The sequence below is a fragment of the Schistocerca nitens genome, chromosome 4 (assembly GCF_023898315.1).
Source record: "Schistocerca nitens isolate TAMUIC-IGC-003100 chromosome 4, iqSchNite1.1, whole genome shotgun sequence".
NCBI lineage: Eukaryota > Metazoa > Arthropoda > Insecta > Orthoptera > Acrididae > Schistocerca > Schistocerca nitens.
Window position 1 is genome coordinate 14,299,717 of NC_064617.1, and position 19,422 is coordinate 14,319,138.

Sequence of the window (19,422 nt, forward strand, 5' to 3'; positions counted from 1 at the left end):
ACTAGAGGTAGACATAAAGGAATTGATTGTTTTTATTTAGCTCAAACATACTCAAAAATACCTAAACAGTTAGTCAGAGATAATCTGAATTTCTTAAATATATTTAGACAGGATGATACAAATCTACATCATGTTTATAATGAATTTGTTGGTGGTGATTTAAAATTTAACGAATTTAAAGAAATATGTAGTAAATGTTGGAATGATGAATTTGGTTTTATAACAATAGATATTACAAGGAAATGTAATGATGGAAAATATAGAAATAAAATACAACATTTCATAAGAACATAAACGTAAACATAAACATAAACATAAATGTTAACATAAACATAAACGTAAACATAAACATAAACATAAATGTTAACATAAACATAAATGTTAAACATAAACATAAACGTTAACATAAACGTTAAACGTCAACTCAAACATCAACATAAACACATTTTCATTCTAAATAAATGTTTACAAAATATGATCCAGCTATAGTTAAACAAGCTAAACGTAATAGAAAAAAAGTAGAAAAATTAAAAGAACAATTTAAAACATGGAAAAAACAACCAAGAACAGAATATGAAAAATATAAAAAAGAGGATCAACCTGTTATTGATGCTATAGAACAATTAAAACAAGGGTTTGAAGAAATAGGTGATAATGTTCTGAAAGCTATTGAAGAAAATAGAGAGGTAGAAAAACAAATAATTCCATATCATCACCATCATGACATAGCACCAATTAATGATTTTACATTAAGTGAATCTGAAATACGAGATGTTTTAACTCAATATGATGAAGAAATAAAAAATAAAAAAATGCTTAATAAAAATGATGATAGCAAAGGTAAAATTATAAATATAAGTGAAAGAATGTTAAAATATATCAATAACAGTGAGGATCCAGTTTTTGGATTAAGACCTGTTGGAATGTTTAAGTACATTGGTAAATTACCTGTAGAATTCAAAGGGGATAAACTAATCATTGGTGGACATGAATATGATGGTACAGATGGATTAATGAACCTTTTAACTAAAAAACATATTTCTATGGATGATTTGAATGATGAATTTTATCCTGTTGATCTATCAAATTATGCAGATATATTATACAAATCAGATGCGTTATATTCTGATAAAAATCCAAATAAAATCAAATCAAGTAAAGGTGTTAAATACAATAATTTGATAAAAGAAATTGTTGATATTTATTTCCCCCAAAAAAGAAAACAAACTATAGATTCATCAGATTGTTCAGATGTGTCCCCAACCAAATCAGGTACAGGATTTGTTAAAAAATATAGTGAAAAACCAGTTGAATATATATGGATGAATGATGTTAGACAACTAATTGATAGATTAATGGTAATTCATGGTGAGGAAATGGCTGGTAATAATAATTATTACAATGAAAAGGTAGGAATAACTAACATGTTAACAAATAAATTTAATGACTTTATAATTAATGATCCAAAAGGTATTCCATATTTAATTAGGTTCTTGAATAATATACCACATACATTTTGGAAGAATGAAAAATATGGTAAAGGCTTGATAAATACATTAATTAATAAATTACCATTTGAAATGCATCTACCTGGTTATAATTATTGTGGACCAGGTACAAAATTAGATGAAAGGTTATCTAGAGGTGATAAAGGTATAAATCCATTAGATGAAGCATGTAAACAGCATGATATTGCATATAGGGATAATAAAGATATAGAAAAAAGACATATAGCTGATAAAATATTACAAAATGTAGCAAAAGAGAGAATGTATAGTTCAGATGCATCATTAGGTGAAAAATTAGCTTCTACTGCTGTTAGAGGAATAATGTATACTAAAAGAAAATTAGGAATGGGACTATATCTTGCTGAGATAGATGGGATTTTTAATCTATATAAATGAATACATTCAGTATTGACTATACTTTACTACCTAGTGGAAAAATTAAACCAAAAGCACTTAAAATTAAAGCCAATAATGATCAACTAAATAGTATTGATCAGTTTTTAACTAATGCTCAAAAAAGAAAAAGAGATAAAAAAATTGGTGGTAATTTACTTATTACACTAGGTATTCCAGTTGTGAAAAAGATTATTGAATATTTACAGAAAAAGAAAGAAGGTAGTGGATTAACACAACATGAAGGTGGTTTTCTACCTTTACTATTTGCAGCATTAGGAGCATTGGGATCTTTAGCAGGTGGTGCTGCAGCTGTTGCTAGTTCAGTTATGAATAAAAAGAAAAATGATGCTGAATTAGCTGAATTAAAGAGGCATAATATGGAAATGGAGAAAAAAGGTACAGGGTTAAAAAAACGATGCAAAAAATAATGAAAATGTATCCACAAGCATTGAGTAATTTTGATTTAGAAAATATAGCTAAAAAACTAAAAATTAAACATTTTAAAGGTGTTTTTATGATAGATGAGTTATCTAATAAACCTAAAAATAATGAATGTGGAATAGTAAATTTAGACACATCTGATCATGTTGGTACACATTGGATATGTTATTATAAGAATAATGATGGTAAATTTGTGTTTGATTCATTTGGTGGCAATATACCATATCAACTAGTTAAATATTTAGGTGAAAATGAATTATACTATAATGCAATGAGAATACAAAATTATGATGAAGTAATATGTGGGCATTTATGTATATTTGTGTTAAAGCTATTATCAGATGGTTATAAATTCAGTGATATTTTGAATCTAATAAATGGACATTTTTGGAAATAAAATAAAATCAGAAAATATAAAAAACAAACAAATTAATAAACTAAACTCAATATTGGATTCAAAAATTCAAAATGTAATTAATGTATTTGAAAAAGAACTGATTGAGATTTTTGAGGTTACCACAAAATATATTAGTTTTAAAGGTAAACGGTTAGTAAATATAAATGACCCAGTTAATGACTATGATGCTGTTACAAAAGGATACTTAGAAAACGAATATGTTACCAAACCTGAATACATGTCTATTTTAACACAATTTAATAACTATGTTACCAATACAAAATTTAATGAAAAAATTAATCAGATTCATCAAGATAACTACAACACTTTTAAGAATTTCTTCACAAAAAAGGAGATTGAAAAGGCTTTTTCAGATTATTTCTCAAAGTCAGATTTATCACCATACATAAATAAAATAAATAATCTTGAAAATAAAATCTGTGATAAACAAACAATTGAATTTACCTTTCTGACTGGAAATGAACAAAAAATGCACAACTTTGAATATGATTTCAGACTTAAAAGAATTGTTGTTGTTGGTAAGAATATAAACAAAGATTTGAAATTTGATGACTTTGATATTGCAGTAAGTGTAGCTGATAAATTATATGAAGTAAATAATGGTAATCAATCAATAATTGTGCACAAATCAAATTTTCTAACTGTTACATTAAATGATGCAGTTAAAACTGTTCCAGTTGATGTTAAGTTAATTATATTTGGTGAATTAATAGATGAAGAAGAATTTTAAGCCTTATAAATGAATGATCAAATATATTGTTTGAAGTGTAAAACATTTACAGATACACATGATCTACATCGATCAATAACTAAAAATGGACGTAATAGAATTGAAGGCATATGTTCAGTATGTAAAACAAAAAAGAGTAAGTTTTTAAAAAAAAATTAATAGTAAGTAGAGAAAATATAATAAATGAACTACATAAACCAATGAGAAAAAATTACAATAGAAGAAAAGTAGAATCATTTGGGATAGATGATTTATGGCAAGCTGATTTAGTTGAAATGGATTCAGGTAATTTAAAAGGTATATCAAAAATAAATAAAGGATATAAATATATGTTAACTGTTATTGATGTATATTCTAAATATGCATGGGCTATTCCAATTAAGGATAAATCAGGTGAAAATGTAGCAAATGCATTTGATAATATATTTAAAATTAGATCACCAAAACATTTACAAACAGATAATGGAAAAGAATTTTATAATAAATATTTTAATAAACTAATGAAAATATATAATGTTAATCACTATTCTACATTTACTGAAATTAAAGCATCAGTTGTAGAACGATTTAATAGAACACTAAAAGAGAAAATGTGGAAACAATTTGATATTCAAGGTAACTATAAATGGGTTGATATATTACAAAAACTAGTAAATGACTATAATAATACTAAACATAGTACAATAAATATGAAACCAATAGATGTTAATGATAAAAATTATAAACCATCTGCTACTGTAATATATCCATATAAAGCTAAATATTCTATTGGTGATCAAGTTAGAATAAGTAAATTAAAAGGAATATTTGAAAAAGGATATACAGCTAATTGGTCAACAGAATTATTTGAAATTGAAGATGTTATTTATTCAGATCCAATTACATATAAATTAAAAGATATTAAAGGTAATTTCTATGAACATGAGATACAGAAAACAAAATATCCAGATGTATATCTTATTGAAAAGGTGTTAAGAACAAAAGGTGATAAAGTATATGTTAAATGGTTAGGATTTGATAATTCACATAATAGTTGGGTTAGTAAGGACAACATAATTACGTGAATAATTTTTATATATATAAATGAAGAAGTTTGCACTTCTGTTTTTTCTATCTGTCTGTTATCCTGATGATGATGTATCTATATTCATTAATCAGTTAAATGACGAATCTTTGAATTATGTATATGATCTGAATGGTGAGGAAATATGTGTTGTTTATGAATATTTTAAGAAACAAACTGTTTATTTTTGAATTTAGTAAATGAGGCTGATTGATATATCTAACATACATTTTTATTTAGTTGATATTTGTTTTACTAATACTTGAAAACTATATCCGAATTTATTCCTTTTAGAATATCAATTGATGCATTCCATATCTTCTTCTTTGATTTAATTTTATATCCTTTTGATTCAATTAATTTTTGAAATGATTTCCTTATTACATTTGCTTTGTTAGGATATTCTTCATACAATTCAGAAATTATCAGAACTAGTTGATCTCGATTTAAGTCATCTAACACTATAGGTTTTATTTTATGCATTTTATTTCCAATCTGTAACTGTAGTATAATTTCTTGTTCAATAGCAATTGGATCAAAATAGATTGGTGGTTTAGTTAAAATATTGCTGTATATAGTACTTCTATATGAATTTATCATATCAACATATTTATCTGTATCCTGACAAAATAGTTTAATATACTGAGATAAATCATTAAAATGTATTTGATACATTTCTTTATTTTTATCAATTCGATGTACACCTAAATATTTCTCAACTATACATTCAATTAGTTTGTAATCGTAACATTCGTGAATAAAAATATAAAATAATTTATCATTATCTGGCCTACCACTATTATACGTAGAAAATCTACCTTGTAGATGCAATTTAGTTATTACACCTCCTACTTTGAAGTAATTTTTTCTAGCATATATTTTAGATGTAGCAATATATATGATTTGATCTTTTTTCATTTCTACTACATCAGATATTATATTTCTTAGTTGCAAACATTCTTCATCTTTTTGTTTAAGTTGTTGTTGTAATTGTTCATTTTGTTTCTGCAATTTATATTCACCATGTCTTCTAATTGATGGTAACACATCACTAGTTACCCATTTTTTAAACTTTTTAGCTTCATCCTTGTTAGATGATAAAATAAGTGAATATAATCCTGATTCATTGATAAATATGGTTTGTTTTTCATTGTATGTAAGGCCCTCCAAATTGGAGGGTCCTAAATTTTCTAATATAGTTTTATCATCATCATCAATATGTTTGAATGCTTTATCAGACTTCTTATATTCTAATATTTCAGCCACATCTTTACCTTTAAACCATGGATTACTTTCTTTGTCAACAAAAACACACACTTGTTTATTATTATAAGATAGTTTGTTGTTTATGATATCTACAATTGCCTCCATTTATATATAAAAAATTTATTATGGATTGTTGTCCATTTTTTACAATTTAATATTTGACTTAAATAACTAAAATAATTTTTTATATAATAAATGAGACTGATAGAAGTCATATCTAAACTTGAACAATTCAACATTGATTTTTATTTACATAATAATCTTAGAATTGGTTATATTAAATATGAAAAAATGTTGTATACGACTTATAGAATTATTATTTATAATTATGATGAAAAGGTATTTCTAAATTTTAAAGAATCAATTACATCATCTGATTGGGAATTTTCTTCAACTATAGATAACCATATTATTGATTTATATTTTAGTGATAAGAATGAGAATATTAAGATTGAATTTTTTAAGTCTATATAAATGAAAACAATAATACTCTTATTGTTGTTTAAAATTATATATGCCAATGATAAGAGTAAAGCAATAAAGTATTTAAGTGATTATGGATATTTAGATATTACAAATGTTAATGATAATACTCATGTTAGTGATGATACATTTAGAGAAGCATTAATGTTATTTCAGTTAACATATAATCTTGAAATAAGTGGTGAATTAAGTGATGATACTTTAAATTTTATGAACATGCCTAGATGTGGTGTAAAAGATGAATTTGGTAGCTATAGAACTAGTTTGTATAAATGGAATAAGCAACATATCAAATGGCATTATAAAGGTGCTACTAAAAAAGTATTACAATTAACTGATGCAGCATTTAAAATATGGCAAGATAAAATAGATATTCAGTTTAAACATGATAGCAATAATCCTGATATCTTAATTACAAATAAAAGACGTAAACATAAATTTGAAATTGATAAAAGTATACATTGTTCAAAGGATTTAGATGGTAAAGGTAATGTTTTAGGTCATGCATTTTTTCCAGATATGAATAATAATCCTGTAGAAATACATATGGATGATGATGAAATATGGTATTTAGAGATGAATACTAATACACCAAAAGGACAAACAAATCTATTTGAAGTATTAATACATGAGATTGGTCATTCATTAGGTCTACGACATTCAGATGATTATGGTTCAATAATGTATGCATACTATAATGGATCTCATTTAGAATTATCTCAAGATGATATTGATGCTATTCAAAGTTTATATGGTAAACAATCAACACAACCAACACAAGTACCAATTAAACCAATTTCACCACCTATACAATCAGAACCTATATCATTATGTCAAACTAAACATATTGATCACATATTATTTATGAATGGGATTTTATATGTTTTTTATCAGAAATGGGTGTGGATAATTCAAAATACAATACCACAATCACAATTAATAACTGATTGGTTAACATTTTTACCAAATGATGTAAACCGTATAGATGGTATATATCAGAGACCTAGTGGTGAACTTGTTATATTTTCCAATAATATGGTATATATGATACATTTACATACATTACAATTGATATCAGGATATCCAAAACCACTATCTAGTACAGGTTTACGCAATAATTTCAAATTAAATGGTATAGTGAACACTTATTCTGGTAGAACATTTATTTTCTTTAATGACTTTTTCTATGCTGAAATAGATGAATGTAATTTTAAATATAAAGTACGTGGTATTATAAGTAGAGAATATTCTGGATTACCAACTGGTATAAATTCAGTATTTAGGTACATTAATGGTATGTTGTACTTTTTTAGAGATGATGCCTTTTATGAATATAATGAATTCACCAAAAAAGTAGTAAAGTATGGTATATTTGATTTATCACTATTTGGTATAGATTGTATTAAATCATCTTCGTTAATATCAGAACTAATAATTGTACTAAACAATACAATCCAACAATTAAAACATTTTTCTTCTATATAAATGGAACTATTAACTAGACTTAATAGTGTTAATAAAAATACACCATTGGTGAAATTATGTGACATTGAAGTGGATAAAGTGTATCATATTACAAATGTAGAAATCAAAAATACTAAATTAGGTTTTAAAACATTTATTGAACTTAATAATGAATTTAATATAATACTACCAGATAGATATGCAAAAATGATTGGTTGGGATGATTGTACAGCTATAATTGGTTGTAATATTGTATATAAAGGAATGATGGATAGATCAGATAAAAAGGTACATGTATTAGAATTTAGACAACAATAAATTAGAGTTTTTAAGTGTAATAAATGGATACAACTAAGAAATGTTGTAGATGTAAAGAAGATAAAAATATTAATGAATTTCATTTTGATAAATTTGTAAAAGATGGACACCGTAGAGTATGTAACCAGTGTGCATGTTATTATACTAAAAGATATTATGAAGCAAACAAAGATAAATTATTTGAAAAGGTAGCATGTGAATGTGGTAGAATTGTAGCTAGATGTAAACTTAAACAGCATGAAAAATCATTAATTCATTCTGATCTTATAAAAGAAAAAGAATCTATAAATATCTACTAATTCTTATAATATATTTTTTATCAAATTATACAACCATATGTTGTATAGAGTATAATATTCTGAATAATTATTATGTAAGTAAATAGATACATCTAACTGTATCTAGTTATCAAAATAAGGCTAATAAATATCAGTTATGTAATATAAAAAAACACAAAAGAGACAACACATACAGACAACAATTAGTTTACTTTTTATCCCTAATAAATAGATATATCTGTATCTATTTGTAAAAATACAGTTACCAAATATTCTGAATAATAATTACATAAGTAAATAGACAACAAATACAGACAACAAAAATAATAGTTTTCTTCCTTAATAAATAGAGCTATCATAATGGAGATGAAGATGAATGAACTTAGAGCAATAGCTAAAAGCATAAAGATTAAAGGTTACTCTAAAATGCGTAAAAGTGAATTAATGGATTTATTATTTCCACATACAATTGATATTGCTAAGGAATCTAATAAAAGAAAAAGAACACCTAAAAATGAATCTATTGCTAATATAGAAGATAAAGATCCATCAAAAATGAATGTTAATGAACTTAAAACATTAGCTAAACATTTAAATCTTAGTGGATATTCTAAATTATGTAAAAGTGATTTGTTACAGTTGATTCAAAATACTCAAACACTATTTCCATTTGCTACAGATATATTTGAACATCCTAATGAACGAAAAATTCATATTTATCATTCAATTGAAAAAGCATTCCAAAATAGATTACAAACATACAATATTGAAAACAACTTAAAAATTAAAGATCCACAACACATTATGACATCAGCAAAACCTATTGTATGTCAGTTAATAAAAGATAATCTTAAAATATACAATGGATTAAAAGTTAATCTAATATTGTTCTGTGAATTCAAATTGAATACTACTAATGAAATAAAAGAATTTAGATTCTCAACATACAACTATACAATCACAAATGAAAAAGATCTAAATAAATTTTATACAAAAGGTAAACAACAAATATTAACATACATGCAAAATTTTCAAGATAGAGGATCAGGCTGGATGTTAAATAGTGTAATTGGTTTACAATTAGGAATTAACAAATATACACCACTTAATGGTTCATCATATATTGAACTACCAAAAACAATAAAAGATAAAAAAGCATGTATAAATGTTAAGAATAATGATGAAAAATGTTTCTTGTGGTCTATAGCATCAGCATTAAATCCAGTTGACCCTACAAAATGTAAAAACCCAGACAGAACTAGTAACTATATAGAATGTGTCAAACAATTAGAAACTAAAATTGGTCAAATAGAATATCCAGTTAAAATTGATAATATACCTAAATATGAATGTAAACTTAATATATCGATTAATGTGTATGCATATGATGAGAAATATGAAATATATCCATTAAAGATAACTAAAGATGAAAAATCAACACATATTGATTTATTATACATGAAAAATAATAATAATTCACATTATTGTTGGATTAAAAATCTATCTCGATTAATTAGATCTCAGTGTACAAAACATACTGAAAATATTCATCTATGTAAAATGTGTCTACAACACTTTAATTCAGAAAGTAAACTAAATGTACATAAAGAAGATTGTTCTAAAAATGAATCAGTTAAAATTAGAGTACCAAATGAAGGTGAATACATAACATTTAAGAATTATAAACATACAATGCCTGTTCCATTTGTTATATATGCTGATTTTGAAAGCTTATTATTGAAAATGGACACATGTGAACCAAATCCAAATGAATCGTACACAATGAAATATCAAAAACATGAACCATCTGGATTTTGTTACTATGTGAAATACATTCATAATCATTATAAAGATCCTGTTGTTTATAGAGGACCAAATGCTAAAACTAAATTTATTGAGATGATTAAAAATGAAGTTGAACAAATAGGACATATATATTCACAAATAGAACCAATGAAACAGTTAACACATGAACAAATAAAAATACATAACCAATCTAAAAGATGTACATTATGTGAATCACCATATACACCAAATAATAAAAAAGTACATCATCATGATCATTTAACTGGTAATTATATAGCACCATTATGTAATGAATGTAATCTTAAACTTCAACAACCAACATTTGTGCCTATATTCTTACACAATCTAACTGGTTATGATTCACATTTGTTTATTAAAGAACTTGGTTATGATGAAAAAGAAATTGAATTGATTCCAAATAATGAAGAAAAATATATAAGTTTTGGTAAGCAAACAAATAACTTAAAAATGAGATTTATTGATACATTTAGATTCATGGCATCATCATTAGATAAACTATCATCTAATTTGTCAAAAGATAAAATGAAAAATATTGAATTATTCTTTCAAAAAGATAAAGTAGATCTAGTTATTAGAAAAGGTGTGTACCCATATGATTATATGGATAATTGGAATAGATTCAATGAAACACAATTACCACCTAAAAATGAATTCTATAGTAAGATCAATGAATGTAATATAAGTGATGATGATTATGAGCATGCACAATTAGTATGGAATAAATTTAATATAAAAAATATGGGTGAATACCATGATTTATATTTGAAAACAGATGTGTTATTATTAGCTGATGTATTTGAGAACTTTAGAGACACATGTATGAAATCATATGATTTAGATCCAGCATGGTATTATACAGCACCTGGTTTATCTTGGGATGCAATGTTAAAAATGACTAAACAACCACTTGAATTATTACATGATTATAATATGATATTAATGGTTGAAAAAGGCATTAGAGGTGGTATAGCACAATGTTGTAAAAGATATGTTAAAGCAAATAATAAATACATGAAAGATTACAATAAAAATAAAGAATCAAATTATTTAATGTATTTAGATGCTAATAATTTATATGGATATGCAATGTCACAATATTTACCATATGGTGGATTTGAATGGGAAAATAATTTAGATATTGATGTAATGAACATTCCAGATAAATCTGAATATGGATATATATTAGAAGTTGATTTACAATATCCAATTGAATTACATGACAAACATAAAGATTTACCATTAGCACCAGAAAATGGACATAAATTATTAACAACATTAAACAATAAATATAAATATGTTGTACATTATAGAAACCTAAAACAATGTATTAAATTAGGATTGAAATTAACAAAAATACATCGTGCACTAAAATTCAGACAAAGTGATTGGTTGAAAAAGTACATTGACTTAAATACAGAAATGAGAACAAAAGCTAAAAATGATTTTGAAAAAGATTTTTTTAAACTGATGAATAATAGTGTGTTTGGAAAAACAATGGAAAATATAAGAAACAGAGTTAATATAAAATTAGTATCAGATGGTAAAAAATGTGATAAATTAATAGCTAAACCAAATTTCAAACATAGAACAATATTTAATGAAAATCTGGTAGCTATTCATATGAATAAAACTGAAATTAAATTTAATAAACCAATTTATGTTGGAATGAGTATATTAGATTTATCAAAAGAATTAATGTATAGTTTTCATTATGATGTAATGAAACCTAAATATGGTACAAATATTGAGTTATGTTATCAAGATACCGATAGTTATATATACAATATAAAAACAGATGACTTTTATAAAGATATGAAAAATATGATTGAACATTTTGATACAAGTGATTATGCAACAAATAATGTGTACAATATACCACAAATGAACAAAAAGGTATTAGGTAAAATGAAAGATGAATGTAATGGTAAAATAATGACTGAATTTGTTGGTTTGAGAGCTAAAATGTATGCATATTGTGTTGGTGAAAAAGAAAATAAAAAATCTAAAGGTGTTAAGAAATCAGTAGTAATGAATAAAATATCAATGGATGACTATAAAGACTGCTTATTCAATAATAGTGAATTATATAGATCAATGAATTTAATTAGAAGCTATAAACATGAAATATATACAGTAAAATTAAATAAAATAGCACTAAGTGCAAATGATGATAAAAGACACATTCTGAATGATGGAATAAATACATTACCACTTGGACATTATAGTTTATTGTAAATATTGTATATATTATGTAAACATATTTATTTGTAATTGTATATATGTATATATTTAGAATAACCAACACAATCTATAATTGTATATATTTTTATTATTCAACACCATCTATAATTTATATAGTATTATCTAAAAGAGACACTTTATGCAATTCCCTAATTTTGTGGTTGTATCATTGTAAAAATATGAACAATAGCTGATTTCGATGTAAAATGGTCTAAAAATAGCATAAAATAGGGTTTAAATGACTGATTTCGGTAATTGGGGTAGAACATACATTTCCTATCTACTCAAGGGGTACAGTAAACCTGCAGAGGTGCGTCGGAATGTAAAACTGGTGACACAGGAAACGCTCAAAGCATAGACCGTAAGAAGACTCAGTTTTCTTGTACTTAGGTCAGCGTTGTGTCTCTTATATTTAATTCCGATGCAATTTATGTGTTTCATCGTCAATGGGAAGGTACAATGGATACAGTAAACCTGCAGAGGTGCATCGGAATGTAAAACTGATGACACAGGAAACGATCAAAACATAGACAGTAGGAAGACTCAGTCTTACTGCACTTAAGTCGGCATTGCGTCTCTTATATTTAATTCCGATGCAATTTCTGTGTTTCATCGTCAATGGGAAGGTACAAAGGATACAGTAAAGCTGCAGAGGTGCATCGGAATGTAAAACTGGTGACACAGGAAACGCTCAAAACGTAGATTGTAGGAAGACTTCCTGTACTTAAGTCGGCATTGTGTCTCTTATATTTAATTTCGATGCAATTTCTGTGTTTCATCGCCACTGTAAAGGTCCAATGGATACAGTAAACCTGCAGAGGTGCATCGGAATGTAAAACTGGTTACACAGGAAACGCTCAAAACATAGACAGTAGGAAGACTCAGTCTTCCTGTACTTAAGTTGGCATTGTGTCTCTTATATTTAATTCCGATGCAATTTCTGTGTTTCATCGTCAATTGGAAGGTCCAAGGGATACAGTAAACCTGCAGAGGTGCATCGGAATGTAAAACTGATGACACACGAAACGCTCAAAACATAGACAGTAAGAAGACTCAGTCTTCCTGTACTTAAGTCGGCACTGTGTATTTTACATTTAATTCCGATGCAATTTCTGTGTTTCATCGTCACTGTAAAGGTCCAATGGATACAGTAAACCTGCAGAGGTGCATCGGAATGTGAAACTGGTGACACAGGAAGCGCCCAAAACATAGACCCTAAGAAGACTCAGTTTTCTTGTACTTAAGTCGGCATTGTGTCTCTTATATTTAATTCCGTTGCAATTTCTGTGTTGCATCGACAATGGGAAGGTCCAAGGGATACAGGAAACCTGCAGAGGTGCATCGGAATGTAAAACTGATGACACAGTAAACGATCAAATCATAGACAGTAGGAATACTCATTCTTCCTGTACTGAAGTCGGCATTGTGTCTCTTATATTTGATTCCGATGCAATTTCTGTGTTTCATCGTCAATGGGAAGGTCCAAGGGATACAGTAAACCTGCAGAGGCTCGACGTAATGTAAAATTGGTGACACAGGAAACGTTCAAAACATAGACCGTAAGAAGACTCAGTTTTCTTGTACTTAAGTCGGCGATGTGCATCTTATATTTAATTCCGATGCAATTTATGTGTTTCATCGTCAATGGGGAGCTACAATGGATACAGTAAACCTGCAGAGGTGCTTCGGAATGTAAAACTGGTGACACAGGAAACGCTCAAAACCGAGGTAGTAGGAAGACTCAGTTTTCCTGTACTTAAGTCGGCATTGTGTCTCTTATATTTTATTCCGATGCAATTTCTGTGTTTCTTCGTCACTGTAAAGGTCCAAGGAATACAGTAAACCTGCAGAGGTGCATCGGAATGTAAAACTGGTGACACAGGAAACGCTCAAAACATAGACGGTAGGAAGACTCAGTCTTCCTGTACTTATGTCGCATTGTGCCTCTTATATTTAATTCCGATGAAATTTCTGTGTTTCTCCGTCAAAGGGATGGTCCAAGGGATACAGTACACCTGCAGAGGTGCATCTGAATGTAAAACTGATGACACAGGAAACGCTCAAAACATATACAGTAGGAAGACTCAGTCTTCCTGTACTTAAGTGGGCATTGTGCCTCTTATATTTAATTCCGATGCAATTTGTATGTTTCATCGACAATGGGAAAGTCCAAGGGCTACAGTAAACCTGCAGAGATGCATCGGAATGAAAAACTGGTGACATAGGAAATTCTCAAAACATAGACCCTAAGAAGACTCAGTTTTCTGGTACTTAAGCCGGCATTGTGTTTCTTATATTTAATTCCGATGCAATTTCTGTGTTTCATCGTCAATGGAAATTTCCAAGGGATACAGTAAACGTGCAGATGAACTTCGGAATGTATAACTAGTGACACAGGAAACGCTCAAAACATAGACAGTAGGAAGACTCAGTCTTCTTGTTCTTAAGTCGGCATTGTGTCTCTTACATTTAATTCCGATGCAAATTCTGTGTTTCATCGCCACTGTGAAGGTCCAAGGGGTACAGTAAACCTGCAGAGGTGCATCGGAATGTAAAACTGGTGACACAGGAAACGCTCAAAGCATAGACCGTAAGAAGACTCAGTTTTCTTGTACTTAGGTCAGCGTTGTGTCTCTTATATTTAATTCCGATGCAATTTATGTGTTTCATCGTCAATGGGAAGGTACAATGGATACAGTAAACCTGCAGAGGTGCATCGGAATGTAAAACTAGTGACACAGGAAACGCTCAAAACATAGACAGTAGGAAGACTCAGTTTTCTTGTACTGAAGTCGGCGTTGTGTCTCTTATATTTAATTCCGATGCAATTTCTGTGTTTCATAGTCAATGGGAAGGTCCAGTGGATACAGTAAACCTGCAGAGGTGCATCGGAATGTAAAACTGGTGACATAGGAAACGCTCAAAACATAGACTGTAGGAAGACTCAGTCTTCCTGTACATAAGTGGGCATTGTGTCTCTTATATTTAATTCCGATGCAATTTCTGTGTTTCATCGTCACTGTAAATGTTCAATGGATACAGTAAACCTGCAGAGGTGAATCGGAATGTAAAACGGGTGACACAGGAAACGTTCAAAACATAGACAGTAGGAAGACTCAGTCTTCCTGTACTTAAGTCGGCATTGTGTCTCTTATATTTAATTCCGATGCAATTTCTGTGTTTCATCGTCAATTGGAAGTTCCAAGGGATACAGTAAACCTGCAGAGGTGCATTGGAATGTAAAACTGATGACACAGGAAACGATCAAAACATAGACAGTAGGAAGACTCAGTCTTACTGCACTTAAGTCGGCATTGTGTCTCTTATATTTAATTCCGATGCAATTTCTGTGTTTCATCGTCAATGGGAAGGTCCAAGGGATACAGGAAACCTGCAGAAATGCAGCGGAATGTAAAACTGGTGACACAGGAAACGCTCAGAACATAGACCCTAAGAAGACTCAGTTTTCTTGTACTTAAGTCGGCATTGTGTCTCTTATATTATATCCGATGCAATTTCTGTGTTTCATCGTCAATGGGAAGGTCCAAGGGATACAGTAAACGTGCAGAGGAGTTTTGGAATGTAAAACTAGTGACACAGGAAACGCTCAAAACATAGATAGTAGGAAGACTCAGTCTTCCTGTACTTAAGTCGGCATTGTGTCTCTTATATTTAATTCCGATGCAATTTATGTGTTTCATCGTCAATGGGAAGGTACAAAGGATACAGTAAAGCTGCAGAGGTGCATCGGAATGTAAAACTGGTGACACAGGAAACGCTCAAAACGTAGATAGTAGGAAGACTTCCTGTACTTAAGTCGGCATTGTGTCTCTTATATTTAATTTCGATGCAATTTCTGTGTTTCATCGCCACTGTAAAGGTCCAATGGATACAGTAAATCTGCAGAGGTGCATCGGAATGTAAAACTGGTGACACAGGAAACGCTCAAAACATAGACAGTAGGAAGACTCAGTCTTCCTGTTCTTAAGTTGGCATTGTGTCTCTTAAATTTAATTCCGATGCAATTTCTGTGTTTCATCGTCAATTGGTAGGTCCAAGGGATGCAGTAAACCTGCAGAGGTGCATCGGAATGTAAAACTGATGACACACGAAACGCTCAAAACATAGACAGTAAGAAGACTCAGTCTTCCTGTACTTATGTCGGCACTGTGTTTTTTACATTTAATTCCGATGCAATTTCTGTGTTTCATCGTCACTGTAAAGGTCCAATGGATACAGTAAACCTGCAGAGGTGCATCGGAATGTAAAACTGGTGACACAGGAAACGCCCAAAACATAGACCCTAAGAAGACTCAGTTTTCTTGTACTTAAGTCGGCATTGTGTCTCTTATATTTAATTCCGATGAAATTTCTGTGTTTCTCCGTCAAAGGGATGGTCCAAGGGATACAGTACACCTGCAGAGGTGCATCGGAATGTAAAACTGATGACACAGGAAACGCTCAAAACATAGACAGTAGGAAGACTCAGTCTCCCTGTACTTAAGTCGGCGTTGTGTCTCTTATATTTTATTCCGATGCGATTTCTGTGTTTCTTCGTCACTGTAAAGGTCCAAGGAATACAGTAAACCTGCAGAGGTGCATCGGAATGTAAAACTGGTGACACAGGAAACGCTCAAAGCATAGACCGTAAGAAGACTCAGTTTTCTTGTACTTAGGTCAGCGTTGTGTCTCTTATATTTAATTCCGATGCAATTTCTGTGTTTCATCGTCAATTAGAAGGTCCAAGGGATACAGTAAACCTGCAGAGGTGCATTGGAATGTAAAACTGATGAGACAGGAAACGATCAAAACATAGACAGTAGGAAGACTCAGTCTTACTGCACTTAAGCCGGCATTGTGTCTCTTATATTTAATTCCGATGCAATTTCTGTGTTTCATAGTCAATGGGAAGGTCCAAGGGATACAGTAAACCTGCAGAGATGCAGCGGAATGTAAAACTGGTGACACAGGAAACGCCCAGAACATAGACCCTAAGAAGACTCAGTTTTCTTGTACTTAAGTCGGCATTGTGTCTCTTATATTTAATTCCGATGCATTTTCTGTGTTTCATCGTCAATGGGAAGGTCCAAGGAATACAGTAAACGTGCAGAGGAGCATTGGAATGTAAAACTAGTGACACAGGAAACGCTCAAAACATAGATAGTAGAAAGACTCAGTCTTCCTGTACTTAAGTCGGCATTGTGTCTCTTATATTTAATTCCGATGCAATTTATGTGTTTCATCGTCAATGGGAAGGTACAAAGGATACAGTAAAGCTGCAGAGGTGCATCGGAATGTAAAACTGGTGACACAGGAATCGCTCAAAACGTAGATAGTAGGAAGACTTCCTGTACTTAAGTCGGCATTGTGTCTCTTATATTTAATTTAGATGCAATTTCTGTGTTTCATCGCCACTGTAAAGGTCCAATGGATACAGTAAACCTGCAGAGGTGCATCGGAATGTAAAACTGAAGACACACGAAACGCTCAAAACATAGACAGTAAGAAGACTCAGTCTTCCTGTACTTAAGTCGGCACTGTGTGTTTTACATTCAATTCCGATGCAATTTCTGTGTTTCATCGCCACTGTAAAGGTCCAATGGATACAGTAAACCTGCAGAGGTGCATCGGAATGTAAAACTGGTGACACAGGAAACGCCCAAAACATAGACCCTAAGAAGACTCAGTTTTCTTGTACTTAAGTCGGCTTGTGTCTCTTATATTTAATTCCGTTGCAATTTCTGTGTTGCATCGACAATGGGAAGGTCCAAGGGATACAGGAAACCTGCAGAGGTGCATCGGAATGTAAAACTGATGACACAGTAAACGATCAAATCATAGACAGTAGGAATACTCAGTCTTCCTGTACTGAAGTCGGCATCGTGTCTCTTATATTTAATTTAGATGCAATTTCTGTGTTTCATCGCCACTGTAAAGGTCCAATGGATACAGGAAACCTGCAGAGGTGCATCGGAATGTAAAACTGATGACACAGTAAACGATCAAATCATAGACAGTAGGAATACTCAGTCTTCCTGTACTTAAGTCAGCTTTGTGCCTCTTATATTTAATTCCGATGCAATTTCTGTGTTTCATCGTCAATGGGAAGGTCCAAGGGATACAGTACACCTGCGGAGGTGCATCGGAATGTAAAACTGATGACACAGGAAACGCTCAAAACATAGACAGTAAGAAGACTCAGTCTCCCTGTACTTAAGTCGGCATTGTGCCTCATATATTTAATTTCGATGCAATATCTGTGTTTTTATCGTCACTGTGAAGGTCCAAGGGATACAGTAAACGTGCAGAGGAGCTTCGGAATGTAAAACTAGTTACACAGGTAACGCTCAAAACATAGACAGTAGGAAGACTCAGTCTTCCTGTTCTTAAGTCGGCATTGTGTCTCTTATATTTAATTCCGACGTAATTTCTGTGTTTCATCGTCAATGGGAACGTCCAAGGGATACAGAACACCTGCAGAGGTGCAACGGAATGTAAAACTGATGACACACGAAACGCTAAAAACATGGACAGTAAGAAGACTCAGTCTTCGTGTACTTAAGTCGGCATTGTGCCTCTTATATTTTATTCCGATGCAATTTCTGTGTTTCATCGTCGATGGGAAGGTACGAGGGATACAGTAAACCTGCAGAGATGCATCGGAATGTTAAACTGGTGACACAGGAAACGCTCAAAACATAGACCCTAAGAAGACTAAGTTTTCTTGTACTTAAGTCGGCATTGAGTCTCTTATATTTAATTCCGATGCAATTTCTGTGTTTCATCGTCAATGGGAAGGTCCAAGGGATACAGTAAACCTGCAGAGGTGCGTCGTAATGTAAAACTGGTGACACAGGAAACGCTCAAAACATAGACCGTAAGAAGACTCAGTTTTCTTGTACTTAAGTCGGCGATGTGCCTCTTATATTTAATTCCGATGCAATTTCTGTGTTTCTTCGTCAATGTAAAGGTCCAAGGAATACAGTAAA

At 30.4% G+C, this 19,422-nt stretch overlaps 1 protein-coding gene across 1 annotated transcript; it reads left to right on the top strand.

Moving 5' to 3' along the window:
• Window positions 1-6,296: 6,296 nt before the first annotated feature.
• Window positions 6,297-8,087, top strand: LOC126251361 (collagenase 3-like). The gene is made up of 2 exons (XM_049951738.1): window positions 6,297-7,599; window positions 7,963-8,087. Exons 1-2 carry the CDS (start codon window positions 6,297-6,299, stop codon window positions 8,085-8,087), a joined length of 1,428 nt encoding a protein of 475 aa, XP_049807695.1.
• Window positions 8,088-19,422: the final 11,335 nt, after the last annotated feature.

Excerpts from the sequence above, each read along its gene's own strand:
- LOC126251361 (XM_049951738.1), top strand. The coding sequence starts at position 6,297 with ATGAAAACAATAATACTCTTATTGTTGTTTAAAATTATATATGCCAAT. Across the intron at positions 7,600-7,962 it reads AGTATTTAGGTACATTAATG|ATAGATATGCAAAAATGATT; the intron begins GTATGTTGTACT and ends TAATACTACCAG.